We start from the raw sequence: 18323 nt of genomic DNA, 5'->3' as shown, positions 1-18323 counted from the left end.
ATCTGGCAGGAGGAAGACAGCACCCCAGAGCACAGGATTTCCAGCGGCTCAGGAATCAGAAAGGGGGTTTTGTGTTATTGTAAAGCTTCCCTGACCAGAAAAACAGATAATCAGATGCATAAATACTTGTGATCCATGACCTGATTATTCAAATTCAAACCTGAGAAATTAAACTGTTAAAAAGAGGAGCATTCTCATAAAACAGAGCAAAAATCAATAGCCTTCAAACACTTGGAACCTAATCGAGGGACAGCCTGTGCAGTATATGCCAAAGGGGAAAAATCCTTCGTAGCATAACTATTGCAGCTGCTCGTGCCTTCAGATTAGATCAGTGCAAAGAGAAATGATTACTGCAGTTACTGCTCTTACAGTTACTGCTTAATTAGTGCCTAGGATGGGGGGGGGGGGGGGGGAAAGATAGCAGTTAAAACATTTTATCATTTGAAAAGCAAGCACTGAACTCAGAGCTCTTCTGTGCTTTCAAATTTATGTGAGAAAGAGGAGATCCTAGAGTATCAACAGCTGTAAAATTTCAGTGTTTTTAAAGCCTCATATTTTCAGTTATAACCCACCTCTAATAATTTGCACTGAGATAAAAGAAGGCATAACAAAAAGCTCATCTGGTTTAAATGCACACAGGTAAAAACCAAAGTGATTGTAGCTTTTGACTACATACTGGTAGCGCTTGCCTATTTTCTGCACACATCCTACTTCTCCCTCCATCTGCTGATCCCTCGCTTCTCCGTACAGCTCAGGCTCCCGCTGTCACTGCACCGAGCGCCCGACCTTTCGGGGCAGCAATGCCCCTCCAGCACGTGCCATCGGCGACCCGGGGCAGGACCTCATCTGGTCACCACGCAGGCCAAACCAAGCCAATTTTCACGGCGCCAGTTACATGCAAAGCCACGAGTAGGTGGTGTGCTATGCAGAATTGTTTTCCCTTGATGTACATTTCATAGGCTGCCCCCCAAAAAGATTATAAATGCCTGAAGTAACTAGATCAAATCAAACCAGGAAAAAAGTATTAACCACAGAACTGGGTTGGGCTCGTGACCTTTGTTTTAATTTTCAAAGGCTGTTTAATGAAGAAACACATGACATCTTAAAACATCTAATACTTAAGATAATCATTCTTAACTAATGCTTACCCTTCATTTACACAGGAAGATGGTTCCAAGATCAAACCAAAAACTCAGTAACCTCCCAGACGATCCCGAGGCAGCTCCCAGCAATCCAGCTGTCTGCATCAGCTATTCAGTAAAAACACTGGACAGTATAATGGCTTTCAAATTTCATTTGACCACTAGCCAGAAGAATGCATGTTTGCCTGTTGGACATAGCTATTAACGCTCTCCCACGCAGGGAAAAGGGTGCTTGGTGCTTCTGTGGTGCAGGGATAACACGCATGCAAAAGCTTAGGACCATGTGAAATTCCCAGTGAAATTTCTACAGTGGGAACTAAGGAAGGCTGGATACAGAAAACTCTTTTTCCTAAATACTGGCAGCTTGCTAGCGATCACGCTATTTGTAGCCTTCCCAGCGAGTACTGTTGTGTACACTGCTTCTCAATGCTGTCCACTAAAAATAAACAAAAAAATAGGAGCACTTTTTCTCCTTTGAGTTCAAGCGTTACTTCCAATTATCAGTTCCACCCAGGATAGGGAATACTTATTTGATGTTGGGGGATTATTTGTTATATTCTGGAAATTTGATGAGAATTCTCTATCACCTGAGCCCAGTCCCAAGGAAGGCATGAAGCTGGAAAAGGCCCACTACTGTCTGCTGCCCCCGTTATACAGTACGCTCACAAAATCTGGTCCAATTATTTGTAGCCCACTGGCCACTTTCATCTGAATTATTCACGACAGAGCAAGGACTGTGGTGTCACTACGCAACTGCAACACACAATGCTCAGCGTCTTTTCAGAGAGCTCTTCTGAAAGCACAGGGCTTAACCTGTCCAACACTCAGAACAGCCCTGTTCTTCCATAAAAATCCACTCTGAAAACAGAACAAAAAGGTATAAGGTGCAGTTTTCTTTAGACCGATGAAATTATTTAAAGCAGTGTTTCTAAAAACAATGCTCTGAAAATAAGCTTTCAGCCTCTAATGGCAGCTGGCATTATGCACAGCCTTTTATTGTTTCTCTCTGGTTGGGTTTTTTTCCCCCCAATTCATAGACATTTTCTCCTGAGCAAACATTTTAAAGCATAACCGAGATCATCGCTGTGAAATGGTTTCCTTTTGAATCTCACCATCAGCCCTGAACTACCTACCCACTCTCTGTTTCAAACAGAAATCCTTACCGGGCGAGCCTGCGCCTCCTCCTCAGCCGACACCCTGCACAGAGCTGAACCACTAGCCGAAGGAGTCGGCTCCCCGCGCTGGCTGCCTGCTGCCATCCGTGGGCTCTGGCGACCAGGACCAGCTGCGCTGCTGGACCTTTCGCGGTGGGTATAACATAATCTTTCTATCAGCTGCACTACACTACTCCAGCAAATGAAATACTCGAGCATCACCGGGAATGACGATACTGCAGTGTTTCTTTCACAGGCTAAACATGCCTGATACGAGGGCACCCCTGGTTTTCACACTAGTAGAGCTTGTGCCAAATACCTGGACACAGCTATATCTCCGACTCCAAAGAAGCTACAATTTTGATATTTCCCCTGGGGAATGCCACAAAACACACACACAGATCATTCCCCTGTATGGGAATGCTACAACACGCACACAGCAAAGTGAAGGACCTAAAATTCAAGCCTGGACTTGAGTTTCCACTTCTCAAGCCCACAAAAACTCCTTAATTTCTAGGTGTAGCAAGCATACCTTGACAATCCTTCTGGGCAGTTGTATATCAGCTTATTGCATCGAGCAAATCCAAAGAGTCACAAGCCAAGCCCCCAGGCCACACATTGCCACACTGACTGGAGATACGGGAATAAAAAAGGAAGTATATCAAGACTGAAGAGGCGAGGAAAGCCCCAAACTCTTTTGTGTGGGCGGCATGGCATGAAAAAGTTGTTTAGAAAACTGAGCTGAGCCTTCTCTGTATAATGCAGAGCTGTTTGTGAGCCTCGGAAAGCAGTCCTGTAGGAAGGCGGTAGTCTGGTTTCAAATGTCAAAGGAGGGCAAAATACCTAAAAGTATTTGTTTCATGTAGATAATCTAGCATTGAACAGTTTTGACTAGGGATTTTCTGCTCCTTTTGTAGTGTTGAGAAATATTTTAACTAGCGGGGGGGGGGGGGGGGGGGAGGAATCTGTAGGCAATTTAAGAACTAAGGTGTCATTGGAAATTGAGAATAGTATCATCATGAAGTATACAAAAATCTCAGTAGATCGGGATATGTTTTTAAGTTATAATGCAAACCTAGAACTGTGAGAAGACTAGAAAAATTTGTTATTGTCTCTACCATAGGTCAAAGCTTTAGTTAAAAATGGAATTACTGAGAATGTTGGGGGGAGTGTTATTTTGTAGTCAGACTTACAAATTACTCGCTTAATTATTTTGCATTCCACTTTGTGCTGGATACAAAGAAGATATTTAGAAGAAAAACAAAAAATGAGAAGGAATGAAATACACATTCAGATCAGAGGCTTTAAAAATAAGACAAAATCCTATCAGAAATCCAAGAGCAATTTAAATGTTATTTCTTGTAGTTTCAGTAAAAAGCTTCCAACAAAATGCCTATGCAGTAAGCAAATAGAAATCTGGTTCCAAGAAGACTGCAGACAACGATAGCAGTTCAGAAGGCAAATACTTCTGAAAGTTTCCCTGTCTCCAATTTGCTGATAGCTGCCAGTCAATTTTCAGCTGGAAAAGGAAAAAAAAAAAGGGGGGGGGATTTCAGAAATCCCTCCTATTTTTCTCACTATTAAAGCTTTATTTCAAAAGGCATGATGATTTCAGCTGAACAGTTTGACATTTTAATGATATTTTTATTATTTTTTTTTAAACAGACAAGAGTCATTAGCACCTGGTACCAAGCGAGAAAGCTCCACATGAGAGAAAGCAAATTCTTACTGAAGCCCTGTGTATGTGAAAACTTGAGTGTGTTTTATACCATCTCGTTTTCAATATTCAGGATATATGCAATTATAACCTAAGCAATGCTGTACATAAATATTATTCTGGATTTTTCTGTGTTTGCATTTCTCATCAGCAGAATAAGAAAACAATTACCAGAGTCATTATGTTATTGTTTCTCAGCTTTTGGATGCAAACATTGAGACACCCATGGCTCTCTCAAGAAAGCAAGACCTCGGGGTAAATTTCCATCAAAACTGCATGTGCCAGATACCTGACGCAATGGCAAGATTGCTGTCGGCTTCAGTGAGTTAGGATTTCACTTGAGCTGTCTCAGGCTAGGCTGGGCATGTGAACAAAATTAATCAGCACTTCTGAAAAAAATTAGGATTTCTAAAAAAATTCAAGATAGAGACAGAATTAGCACTGAGAACATTTTCTTTCCTAGCTCATTTCTCCACTTTCTAGACGAGAATTCTTTATACCAGACAAAAAGCTTATAATGTGAAGAAATCATACGACAGCTGCCTAGATGATCAAATTTAGGCCTGCCCCTTTAATTACTCCCTATTTTCTTTTATTGTATTTTTCATACTATTTATACAGTATCATGTATACAAGAAACAGGATCCTGGGGCATTTGCCTTACTCCTCTATTTGGCCACGTGCCGCACTTTATGTGAATCATGTTTTTCCACTGTGAATCAAATATTTCTTTTTTTAAAAGGGTTAAGTATACTTATCCCAGTTCACAGGTGTGACAGACAGATTCAGCCACTGAATTCTGTTACCAAAATAATCTATCCATAGTCTTGGAAAGGGGAATTTCAAGAACTTAAGCAAAAGCTTTAACTTACTGACCACTCTATGGGGAAATCTTTCAAGATCACTTGTCTTAATCTGAACTCCAGTTCCTTCTTCTCACCCTTAACAGGAGGTCACCCTTCTTTCCTGTCAGGTTTAGCAAGCTCATTCCCCTCCTGTTGCATACAACTTAGACTAGATGGAGCATACATTCAAAGTTATTTGATTTTTCTGAAACAGAAAACTACACACTTACCCAAGAATAATTGTAATGGGATTTTTAGTTCCCTTCTCATTCCTCTCTCAATTGCCAGATGCAGCAATAGCCGCATCCATGGATTTCTCTTTTGGTTCATTTAATGTAGCTTTTTGTCTGGAGACCAAACAGGTCTTGGCTGCGGCCTCTTGCAGGTCATGAACGCAATAAGGTCAGGCTCCAGTCAATAAACTGCCAGGTGGTTAGGGCTTCTTTAGCATCAGCAGCAATGGCACATCATGTGCATTGAGACAGGCGGACAGAAGCATCTCAATTAAGGGTTGAAGCGGTGACAGAGTTTACCGCAAGAAGGGATTAAACTGCAGAAAAGCAAAAGCACGTCTGTGCAGAAATGCTTGACTGGTGATTGGTGGTCAATCGTTCACACTGTCATCGTAATTTAGCATTGAAATGCAGCCTATGGATCCTACAGGGAATCATTTTATTGGCATCTAAATGCACATACTATGTCTTCTTGAAGTATTAAAAACTCCATCAGAAAGGGCACTCGTTTGGAGCACCGCCAAGGCGCTTCAGCAGTTTGTACTAGTGCAGCTCCATATATTATTCCCACATTTCAATAGAGGAGCATCTTAGTGCTGAGGTCAGCCTCTGTTTCTTCTTTGAAAGCGAAGTTCCTCTTTTCCACATTCACAATGCATTCTTCAGAGACACTGCCTTCAAGCGTAGTAATTGTACCATGATTTGTGACATTTAGTAAGAAGATTATGAAGCCAATGTAAAGCAGACGCATGCAGTGCGTGGGCGTGATGAGAGTATCTCTGTCTTGTCTACTCTAGACTTTAAAATTTTCTGCAAAACAGCTTCCATGTCAGAAATCTGCCCTCTTCCCCCTCACCACACTTGCAGGGAAGTACAGGTTATCCAGAGCCTCAGAAGTTAAGTCTCCAGGACAACAAAAATAGTGACGTGGATTTCTAAGCACATTTCAAATTCATGCTTCACATATAAGCTTACAAACAGCCAGCAGTTCAACGTCCCTCTGTGTATAATGCACCAATTCTAGCCTTTTACCATCCCTCCCACATTTAAGCTAGTCCGAAGGTTAAGAGAGAAAGCTCTTCTACCAAATGCTTCCACTTTTATCATAGGCTCTTTTACAACAAAACAGACACTAACTACAATGTTTTATTCTTCTTTGTTAGTATCTTGCTTGCACTTCAAGGAGAAATGTTGAGAGGACTCTATAAGAGCACACTTTGACAACTCCTGCCTTAAAATAAATTGATATAATCTGTATTGCTCACACTGTTCCAGAGGGTCCAGGGCCCTCACTGTAGGGAGCGTGGCAGAGAGGGGCTCAATGGGACGAAAAACTCCCACTCCTCTCTCACACACACTCTGCTGAAATTTGGAGCCAATACATAGAGTAGAAAATGCATATAGTCAGGCATCTCCTTAGCAAAAGCAAATCCTGCCCACTGCATAACCTGTCACACGCAGAAGGGACCTTCCCCTTAAGTATACAATCCTGAGTATACAGATATCTCCATTACAGGGTACCCCATCAGCTTTATGAGTCAAAGTACAAATCATACTTGAGTAAAAACAGTACACAAAGTTAACTATGGTCATTTCCAAGAAGGACAATAGCTCCCTGTAAAAGGTACTCCCTCTGCATACAGAAGGCTCGAAGAGGGAGTACAGAAAGATGCTGCACTGTAAATCATGTGAACACTCACCGGAGAATAGGTCAAAGTACCACAGAAATTTAAGTCGGGGAAACTTGACCTGCTCCTGGATCAATTTCTATTCAGGTTACACAATGCAGGCTTTTATTTATTCTTAATTTAAACAAAAAATGGGAATAGATGTTTATTTGGACAGGAGTATGGTCTAAGCAGAACGATCATGCTAATCGTCTGAGTATATTTTTTATTAATAATTAATTAACTTCAATTTATTAAACCCTTTCAGAAAAAGTAGGGAAGATATCCCAATTTGGTTTTCTGAAAATGACATAGACTTAAAGGCACCTCCTCAGACATGACAGTAATGAGTTTGGTACATGAGGGATACCTTGACATTAGTTGTTGCTTTATTTTCATTTTCCATCTTTATTTCTCACCTTTTCTCCCACTTAAAGCACACTTTCTAAATTCTGAGCTAAAGTAGGAGCCATTCAGAATTTCCTCTTATTATTCCATAGTTTTCCATGCTTCTTTCCAGGGAGCAATGAATGCCCAAGTCTCAGTGAATCTCAGTGAATAATGCGGAATTCACTCTTTGATCCAGGTACCCATCATTATCCCAGATAGCTCAGGCAAGCCTGCACCAAGCAAAGGAGTTTAATCCAGAGCTTTTTATTCTCCTGCCTGCCCCTCAGGCTATGCCAGCCTTGCACATTGGAGGAGGACTTGACCAGCCAGCTGAGCCAGCCTTGTGTGTCCACGCTAGTGCACAACCAAGCAGAAACCTCAGTGAGAAACCAGATTGCCTTTTGGCATTAGTGCCATTTCTTAAGCTAGTCTAGGGGCTGCCACATCAGCTTCCCTCCAGTGCAGAGTCAGCTCAACTCAGGGTACAAACACAGGAATTTCTGTTTTTCTCTAGACAACACAGCAAGAATGAGCAATATCATTAAAATAGGAACTACTCTATTACAGGTAATTTGGGAGTAATTCCACTGATTCTCCCCTTCCAAATGGGAAAGGCTTCATTGTTCCTTTATCATCATGGAAGAACAGAAGAGGCACTAACAGTTAAAATGCCAAAAAGGGCCAACAGATCCTGTAGCAAGAGTAGAGAGTTTTTTCATGGGCTCTCTCTTCGTACAGACAGCCTTGCTAATCTTCACAGAATGGAGGGTATCACCATGAAGCATAGTGCAAAGGACTGAAAGGTCAAAGTAGTGAAGAACTGTGTTTTATAGAATGTATTTTGCATTATATATCTAGGATTGCTTCTCCTGAAAAAAATGTCTTCTAAACACAGTGGGCAACAAAATAGAAATTCAACCTCCTGACAATTACTCTGTCAGAGAACTGGAGATGAGAAACAGTGCTCTGAGCTACTGTCCATCTCCCTAAGTCTCCCTTCATCTCCCCATGAAGGGTACAAAGTCCAGTTTTCCTGGAAGAGTTCCCTTTCCGCTTGTCTTCTGCACGGCACGCACATGCAACCATGTATTTGGGAACCTATGCACCAACAGAGTGGAGCCACAGTGACAGACAAGTCTCTCCAAGATTTGGGAGAGGTTTTTACATACCCTGTTTTAATTTTATCTTGTGAGCTTACCCTACCCAAGCTTCACCTATCCAGATATACAAAATCCACCTCTATACGCTTCAGGATCTCCTAATAAGTGAGTTCATCTTGTTCGATCTGAAAATTAAGTAATCTTCCCACTCCAAACAGTCCCATGTATCATCTGCTTAGTCAGTATGTTTTCTTTTGATTTAAACAAACAATACAAATGCAATTTTCAACCACTTAGGCTAAAGACTGAAGCTAAAACTCCTCACCTCACATACACCAGGGGCAGAACTTCTTCCATCACCTCTTATGCTATGCTGAGCATAATATACTCAAATGACATGAAATCACAATATGTCTTGTCAGAAAGCAAGCTGCAACTCCTTGGTGTAAAAGACCCGTACATTTTTATTTCCTCTCACATGGCCTTGCATTTACTTCCTCTTCTCCACTTCTGATAATTACTGACTGGGGAGGGCAAAGAGCAGAGAGAAAGGTGGGGAGAAAAGCCAGGCATTGTGCCAACTTCTGGTTTGAAAAAGTTGTTTTCTTTTCTATTTTAGCAGTAAAATTCTGTATTAGTTTTCTTGCATTCCATAACTGTAGCTATCACCGACTTAGTTTATAAGGGGAAATTGTCAGAGTATGCAAAAGTAATTCCAAAGCTAAAAAACAGGAATTCTTCAGCCTCTATATTCTGGATTTTCATATGTCTGTTGGCAGTTTCTGTAATTGAACCAGCAGATTCAAAACTCAGCACCACAAAATATATAATGAGGTGTAACAGTACAAAAGTTTACTGGGTTAAAAGGAAACCTGCAACTATTTTGTTCAGTGAATAAAGTCTGAAAGTAAAAAAAAAAAAAAAAATCTGGGAACAAAACCAAATATGCATGGTTTGTTTTTCCCTTGAAAATAAATGTCCAGGTGCTTAGCTACCACCTAGAGAGTGAACATTTCGGCACACCAGGGGGTATGCAAGCGTGAATGAAGGGACTTTTGGCTCCTTTCTCTGCAGCCAGTTGACAGGCTCCTCTCTGTGTGTATTTTAACAGAACCTAGGGATTATGTGCCCTTGTTGCTGTTCAGATATGAAAAGAGCCAGCCATACCTGAGGCATTGCTATAAGGACTGCAAGACAGGAACAGCAGCCAAAATGGCAGGCAGGCACCAGCACCACTCCAGCATGATCAGTGCAGAAGTAAAAAAAAAAAAAACAAAACAAAAAAAAACCCAAAAACTAAAACCACTTCTATTTCAGTGATCACCTTGTAGTGTCGCTTTATCAATGTCAGGTTCAGAATCTGCCCCTGCCTAAACACTGACCTACTGGCAATGTCTATCACCTTGAGAAAGGGACACTTCTTCCCTCCAAAAGACAAGGCAGATGTGCAGGTTACCAAAATCTCCTTCCTACCTAGCTGCCAGCTAAACTAGTCAGCTTTGCACGATAATCTGATAACATGAAGTGCAGCACAACGTCTCTGGTATTTAAAATTAAGATGCTTCTTACAGCTATGCTCAGTATTTAACTTTATCTGCATGGCTTTTCTGCTTCCATACTCCTCTTCCAATTTGAAATTACAGAAAGTTATTTGCATTCAGGGCTCCTCAATATATTTTTTGGTTTTTTTTCTGTTCATTAGAAGGATATTTTTGTCTTCTAGAGTCTGACACCATCCTGAAGAGCAAAACATTATAAACAAATTACAAGTAATGTGCATTCAAATACATTACATGTTTAAATGCGTCAGTTAAATTATAATGCTCAATTAGACAGCTAATTATGTTGAAAATGCAGTTGTGTGCATAAAACGATGGCCACTCCCCCAGCCTGCCTGGCTGCTTCCATTCATATAGTGTCCCTTTATAAGTTTTATCTTTCAAATATCACGGGGCGGAAGGTTTATCTAAGTGCAGTCATACACTGCTTTACTGTTATTTCATTTTAAAAAAATCATTTCAAATACAATTCAACATTCGTACCAAGTTTTACTACCTGCCATCAGAATTTTAGTGGCAGTAGGATTTGCGGACCAGGTTCCCAGTCTTCTCAGGGTCACATTCCCAGAGGGCTTTCCCTCTGCTTATGATGTCTCACTTTCCAGGATGCTTTTTAATCACTCTCACTGCATCATTTTTCACAGAAAAAATAAATTTCTTTTAAATTTACATGCACATGTGAACTTTACGGATGACCTTTTGAGTTAACAAAGAACCCGTGCATGACACAATAACTGACACACTTATATTTTTAAAACACAGTATTAAAATTGCCATTGCACTCATTAATACTAGCTAGGACCTGGAAATCGAGTAGGAAGAAGAGTCTGTTGGCATCGATTAATCAAAATTTGATTTAAGGATAATACCTTGGTATGACAAAATACATCTTCATACATATTCATGACATCTCATCCCACAATTATCATGCAAAAAAGATCTTTTCAGATATATTCTCTATGTTTCACCCTTCAATTCAGTTTCTATAGGTTTACCATGTTTATTGGCAACCAACATAACTGAAGCACTTATACACAGCAAAATCCAAGTTCTCGTAATTTATGAGATCTGTGAAGAGCTAAATGGCTTGTTTGGTGTTTCCAGACTGTTACATATCTCATTTCTTTCAATATGAGAAGAATCATCAGTATCACTGTGTTAAAAATTTCAGCAAAATAAAGACCGTATGACACCAGAAAAGAGAGAAAAAAACTCCACTCCAGCTCAGCATACAGTAACATTTCAGGCAGTCAGCTGTTCTTTTCAGCTCTTAGGTTTAAATAATACAGAAAAATTAATGGCGGGGGGGGGGGGGGGGGCGGGGACGACAGGGAGACCAAGCCTGACCATTTTCTTCCTCTTCTAGCTTTTTGGTCTTTCTTCTGAATTGTGAAAGGTCAAAGTGTTATTTTAAGGTCTAAAACCATTGTCATACAGCTTCTCCATACTGTCAGGTCATACAAGCCATAATTATTTGTGAAAATGTTCTCAGTCAGCCAATATTTCCTGATAATCCATTAAAGATACCTCCCAGTAAAGAAAAAACAACTGAAATAACCCCGTGTCTGCAGCTCTGGGCATATATGGTAGTAAAATCCAGCTTCCTGAGACATCTAAAATTAATCTGGATAAGCACTGCGAATAACAATGTATGAACCTACTCCAACTTTGACAACACAAGAAACAAAATGATCTATTGTACTACTTTTTTTTTCTTTTAATTTATTACCTCTATGGTCATTCAAGAGGGAAAGCCTTCATAACCATGCTCTGCTTTGTCCTTTCAGGATTTGTAGTAGCTCCTCTGAAATATCTCGACAACAGAAACCAGGGAATTCCAAGGTATGTTTTTTTATGGCACGTGCTATAAATTATTAAATTCCACTTTGAAACTAAAAATTCTGTTTAAGTCTCTGTGGTGGGTTGACCCTGGCTGGATGCCAGGTGCCCACCAAAGCCGCTCTATCACTCCCTTCCTCAACTGGACAGGGGGAGAGAAAATATACTGAAAGGCTCCTGGGTCAAGATAAGGACAGGGAGAAATCACTCATCAATTACCGTCACGGGCAAAATGGATTCAACTTGGGGAATTTAGTTTAATTTATTACCAATCAAATCAGAGTAGAGTAACGAGAAATAAAAACTAAATCTTAAAAGCACCTTCCCCCCAGCCGTCTGTTCCCAGGCTCAACTTCACTCCCGATTTCTCTACCTCCTCCCCTCCAGCAGCACAGGGGGACAGGGAATGGGGGTTGCAGTCAGTTCATCACACACTGTCTCTGCTGCTCCTTGAACCACTAGTCATGATACAACAGACTATTTGAAATATACAGAAGCAGGGTTAGTATTTATCATTTGGTTCTAGGTCTCTGAGAAGTGCCAGTCTGGTCTGCCAGCCTACAGAGTCAGAGAGTGACACTGAGAGGAGCTAGAAACTGCTTAGAGATTTTTAAAGGTTCTTATGACTGTCGCTAAGCTCACTGCTCCACAACAGATTGAAAAATGCAAGAGGTTTTCCAGCTGAAGTCACGTGTGTGTTAAAGAGGATTAACATGAACAGCCAACTTGCAAATGCCAGTTTCTTTCTTTCCAGTTTTTTAATCCTTCTTCCTTTTTATCCTGCAATAAAACCTGTTGGGTTCCCCCCCCCCCCCCCCCCTTCTATGTATTTTCCCTCTTTTGGAATAACGCATAAAGGAAGCTAGAAGTCATTTAACAGATGCATCTAGCACAACGAAATTTTGTGCTACAGACTCTGAGGATGCAGACTGCATAGTAAATCTCACTCGAAGCAGAGAGTATTAAATCACAGAACCACTGGAACAACTCAGGGTCACAACTGTTCATTTACACAATTCAGTTGTTGCATGCTTATCTCTGCATTCTCTCCTGTCCCCAGTGTGTATATCAACAAAACCTGTTCAGTCAGAAAAACACCTTTGGGTTAGCATCCAAAGCCACTGCAGACAGAAATAAAATAGAAATGCTTTGTGTGAATCACACTAAAAGGCAGCCTTCAGAGTGACATCTCCATGAAGGCAGAATGCAGCACTGCTGCTTTTGGACGTCGTGCAGCCTCGTCCCATCAGCTGGCCAGCTTTCATCTTCATCTACATCTCCAAAACATTAATGACATCACAGCTTGGCTCAGTTCTAGAATTACTATTCACACACAGTATGTTGGCTGAGTACAGCAAGAAAATTGGAGAAACAAATATTGTAACTAACAGATCTCACCGTTTTCCCAAGTTTGAGTAGTTTAATCAAGTAGTTGTATACTCCTCCATGTTGAAGCCTTTCCATGATAATCTGATCAGTTCCCTTGGTGCACACTCAACTAAAAGTTAAGGGAAAAAAGTGAGACCAGAGGTCTGTGACTAATACTGAGCCAGTATTATACACCTTTCTCTTCTAGGAACATTTCTTTTCACAACAAAAGTAATTTCTGGTTACCTCATTAACTGCTGTACACCAGCTCAATGCCACCACCACAGCAGTTCTTCAAGGCCTGGCAAATTGGGTTCCCCAACAAACACCATCCACCTGCAGACTACAAAGAGTTAACTACAGATGCAGTTCCAAGATTTCTTGACATAAAAGTTGCATCTGAATTATCACTATTTTAACTGCCAGAACAGGTCTCCACCATCAATTTGCATAAGTCCTTTTCAGACATAATTGAACTGTGGAGAAAAAAAGATGTTTTCTTTATTTGTGCTGGAAATTTTTTCTTTCATTTCAGACCATCCACTCAAAAAAAAAAAAAACCCACACTGTGCTCTTTAAATTCCTTGCTTTCAGTTTAGAGGGAAGTTTTCTAAGATGTATTTTTCAACAACTTTAAGGAAACATATGAAAAAAGAAAAACACCCCAACAAATCTTGATCTTCACTAATTTCTATCATAGGATTTTTTTTTCCATTAACATTGTTGAATATCATTCACAAAGCAATTTGACATCTGTACGCACTTAAACTATGAACATCTCAACATTTCCCTTTTAAATTCCTCAGGAAGTAGTGGTCAGATTTAAATGCCAAAGATGAGGAAGATAAATTTCTGAACAGGACCTCTGAGAGACAGATTATAGCACGTTGTAACTATTACATTAAGTTTTCTCCAGGTGGAAAAAAAGCCAAAGGTAAAGGAGACCCCTGGGTCTCTTACACTGTTCATTTAGGTCAGAAACCTTTGTAGTGCTTAAATATTTCAAACTAATTCCCCCAGAAAAAAACTCAATCAAGTAGTATTTCACTTTTTTTCAGTAAAACTTTCTCAAAGTACAAAGTTGGCTGAGCCAGTCTGAGCTGTAGGTAGGAAGAAGTGGTACATTAGTACAGCAAGAGACTGATCTCACTATACTTATAAAGCAACAGACTAATGCTTTACTGCAATATCTTCCTCTCATGCCCTTTTGCGAGTGAACTTGATTTGGGCCAACTCTACTCTCAGATATGGCTCCAAAAATGGGGTAATTTGGATGTCAGAATAAAATAATCCATATTTTTTCCACCATAGTTGTTTCATTTCTTATAATTCATATATTCTTTGTTCAATTACCTCACATCAGAGAGTCTGTCTATATTTCAGACCTTAATGAGCACATAGTACCCTTCAAGAGATACCTGTTTGCTGTGTTTAAGGCATTAACTATTTCAATGCTATTTAGTTCTCACAGAGATCTTAAACTCCTGCTTATTCTGGTAGAGTTTTCTAGACATAAAAAGCACCACTTCAGCAGATTATTAGCCATGAACTTTTCCAATATATATCCAATAGCAAATTAAAAAAAAAAAAAAAAAAGCATTCAGACAGATTTCATGGATATCAAAGTAAGTTTGGCAGATCTTCATTTTGAAGCAAGTATCATTTGTACCCTGAAATTAGTAACTCTACTGTTACTCCCAGTACGTAGGTTACATGTGAAAAACAGAAAAACCAAATTAAAAGGAAGAAAAATTCAGCTTCACGTTCTCTTGAAGGAGGAGACAGTGATGAAGGTCCATAAGCAGTTTCTGGCATCCAGCTGTTCAAACAAATGTGCGCTGGCTGCACAACAACCTCTGTCATGAACCATCAAGAAAATGTGGAACCTTAAAATATAAACCACCTCCACTACAAAAGTAACTCTACCAGCTGGCAGCAGTAACCAGCAAAATGGTAAATTTATTTATCGTACTACACAAGCTGCTTGAAAGAAGAAGGGAAGCCATCATTACGTTTACTTTCTGCACAGCAGTACAGAAAGAAATGCATGGCTGGGTCTATGTGATTTAACTACGTTTATTCCAGAATCTCATCCAATGAAATAATCACTGACTAATCTCAGCATGTAACTGCAGAGACACTGATGGTACCAATCATTTTATTTTTACATGGCTATCAAGCAATTTGATTTGTTTTGAATAGAAAGCAGTCCACCCTCCTTTGTCTGTTGGGTTCAATATGCCCATTATTAATATGTAATTTGCTTCTATTGCTTTTTTTATAACTTTCATCATAATCTTGTGCTTGTGGCATCACTGCTGTGAAAATCGTTACAGATTAGTGAATTATAAACAGCAAAATGGGCTTATTTTAGAGTATATATCAGGTTTTCTAATGTAAACTTTTGGTAATTTTCTCAAAACTTCCCCCATGTGAGTAACAAACATGAGGGAATTTTTCACTCTGCTTTTAAAATGAGGAAAACAATCTGTAGTCTCCAAATGACTGTGGACCATGGGAGGATCCTAGGACTTCTCTTTTCACCACCTGCCACTTCCTTTTTCTTGTATTCACAGCTAACATCACAGGTCCCCCTGCCTACCCAGTGACTCCTATGCTTAACTTTAATCTGCTAAGTAGTCCCATGTATTTCAGTAGGACTTAGGCTGCAAACCCTTTAAGGCAGGGATTGGGTCTTTAATTTACAAATGTAAACCAACCTAATACAACAGCAATTCCTCAGACCACTCTGTACACAGGCACACACAGGCATCTTCTCACCCCGGGTATTCATGCTGCTGTGGCTACTCCGGTGCCACTGTCCATCCACACCGGTTCATTGGCATGGCAGGCATCGCTCCCATCTGTAGCATAAACACATCAACAAGACTCAGTCAGTTCTCAAAACCCAGCTGGGTCCAATGCTGTGGAAAATAAAGCCACATGGTACAACATGCTTCCTTGTCCAGCTCTGCTGATGGACCAGAGCCAAAGACTTCCTCATCACATGGGAAGCTGAGCAAGATCATCACTGCTTCACTGAACTTGTTGTAATCAGCTATGTAAAGACAGGTGACTACTAAAGGCCATGTTAGCCTCTGTCTCTTCCCCCAAAACATTGTTAGACATGCAAAAGCAGCTCTTTAGACTGCTGTAATTCCTATACTTTTGAGAGGACGCTGTCTATACAACAAGGTTTGCCATTACAACTACGGCCATTGGCAGTGGAGAGGAGAATTTTGTCAACCCAAATAAAGACAGCAAAATCCCTGGTGTAGAAACAGGTTCACTAACAGCTGAGTACTTCTGCAGGCTTAGGTTATGTCATTTGTCATTTTTTTTGTACTATGCAAATACTCTGCACCTCTGCTAGACAACGTCTCCACCTTCACCGTGTTAACATCGTGACATATGCTAACGTATGTTACCATAGCCATTCCAGTGCTGGCAAGGTCAGCATCAATGCTCAGCAACTCCCACTTTTTTTTTTTTTCTTCATTTGCATCTTTTCTATGAGGAATAGAAACCCTGCCTGGAGAAGGTAGATTCATTACAATACTTCTCCTTTTCTTCTTTCAGGTATGGGTCATCAGACGCAGACAGGGGTGAGACTGGGCTCATAAAAAGACACTGAACATGCAGAGCATGCTGCAAGAACTGTCTCGTTTTCACCCCTTGCCCTATTCTAAGTTAATATGAAAACTATGCGTGATTAATTTTTTAAAAATTGGAAAAGATGATGCCTAAGGCATCTCTAATCAACTTGCTGGCAAGGTACATGCAATTCTCCTGCAGTCCTGCACAGCAAATAAGCTACATAGAATTTTAATACAGCAATTACTGCCTGCCACTTCAAGATAATGATTACCTACCAACCCATTTAAGATGTGTGTGTGTGTGCATCAACAAGAGAGATAAATTGCAAGCTCCTTCAGATGAGGAGGCAGCAGAATGAGGGTTTTAACAAAGGCACTACCCCACAACACTCAAGGAGGGTAAAAGGAGTCATCTAGGTGAGGTAAACTTACAGCAGAGTATATCTGCTACAAGGCCCCTTTACAATGCTCCAGGGTCAGATAACGGCAGCATAACAAAAACAAGAAACACGACCACCCATCCACGTAACAACACCTAGCATTAAAGTAAAGCCAGTAGTCTGCCCAATGTGCTGGCATGGACGTATCTTTGGGCAGAGAAAATGTTGATAACTGAGGAAACAACACTGGGAAAAGCGGAAAAGATGAAAAGGGTTTGGAGGGCACACCTATTACAGGGAAAAGAGGAACTTGAGAAAATTGCATCATTTCCCCCTCCTGTGCTTGTCTTTCTGACCTGTCCCTGAGCTCCTCTGCTTTTCAGACACATCCAAATAATCCTTCTGGGCCATAAAAGGCTCTCACAACAAAAGGTGGTGTAGTTCCTCTGCTTATCTAGCATTACACAGCCCAGCTTTAAACCAAGTGCAGCCAGATGGAGAGTCAGAGGTCACTGGTTATTTTTAAGCTCCATCTCTCTAGGAAAAGCTTTTCCCATGGACGTTAACTATCAGTTGAAGTAATTGTGTGTACTGTAGCACATGCCAAGACATTATTATGCTAGATCCAATCTACAGCAAGCTTCTCTCTAGCTACACAAATGTAACACTATGTTATTATGATGGCATAGTGATGGACAAAATTTGGCAGAAAAATCTTGTTTAGGGCAGAAAAATGCAAGAAGCTGCCCTTGGATGGCAAAAAAAATATATCATTACCCATATAAGCATGGCTAGGCACAATTTGCTCATACTTGGGACCAGCAGACCCTGGGAACATATAAAGAATCACAGAAGAAACAACTTACTGCCGCATGCCTCTGCCCCAGTCAAGCAAGGGAGCAGCTAGCTTTGAAAAACAGCCCAGCTTTCTAATGAGTTTCACAATAGCGCGTAGATGTATTCAGAGAAACAAGAGGTGACAGTAAGAAACATTGCAATGTATCAGAAAACTGCAGGGTTTTTACCCCTGTGGGTAGATGCCGAGATAATAAATTTGTTGCAGTTAGTCTCCTCTGTGTTTTGTTTTTAGACTATGAACCCAACGTGTGCACAAAATTCTACCAAAACATTCAATTCTTGGTACGTTATATAGGATATATATGTATATATAAACACACAACACTACACTACTTAAGATTAGTAGGATGACAACCATTTGAGCTGTAGACAGCATGAAAATGCCTACACGAGAATTTTCACTAGAAATTTCTGAGCGTGAGATTTGTCCTCCTCCTCTAGACAACTGCAAGGAATTCCTAAAACAGAAACAGAA

General features: G+C 40.4%; 1 protein-coding gene across 2 annotated transcripts in view; it reads right to left on the bottom strand.

The window, feature by feature from the left end:
- Positions 1–18323, bottom strand: part of SLC7A11 (solute carrier family 7 member 11) — a 113469-nt gene that overhangs the window by 60401 nt on the left and 34745 nt on the right. Inside the window, exon 3 of one of the 2 annotated variants that reach the window (XM_087736048.1) lies at positions 15796–15878. In XM_087736048.1, coding sequence (XP_087592174.1) covers positions 15796–15808 — 13 coding nt within the window. In that variant the 5' untranslated portion in view covers positions 15809–15878. Of the gene's footprint in view, positions 1–2828; positions 2897–15795; positions 15879–18323 lie in introns of those variants that run through there. The other variant, XM_087736047.1, reaches the window with a different exon arrangement.

The sequence above is a fragment of the Nipponia nippon genome, unplaced genomic scaffold (assembly GCF_047370975.1).
Source record: "Nipponia nippon isolate SJK-2023a ecotype South Korea unplaced genomic scaffold, ASM4737097v1 scaffold_6, whole genome shotgun sequence".
Taxonomy (NCBI): domain Eukaryota; kingdom Metazoa; phylum Chordata; class Aves; order Pelecaniformes; family Threskiornithidae; genus Nipponia; species Nipponia nippon.
Note: the sequence above shows the minus strand (reverse complement) of the source record. Positions and strands in the feature narration are given on the sequence as shown.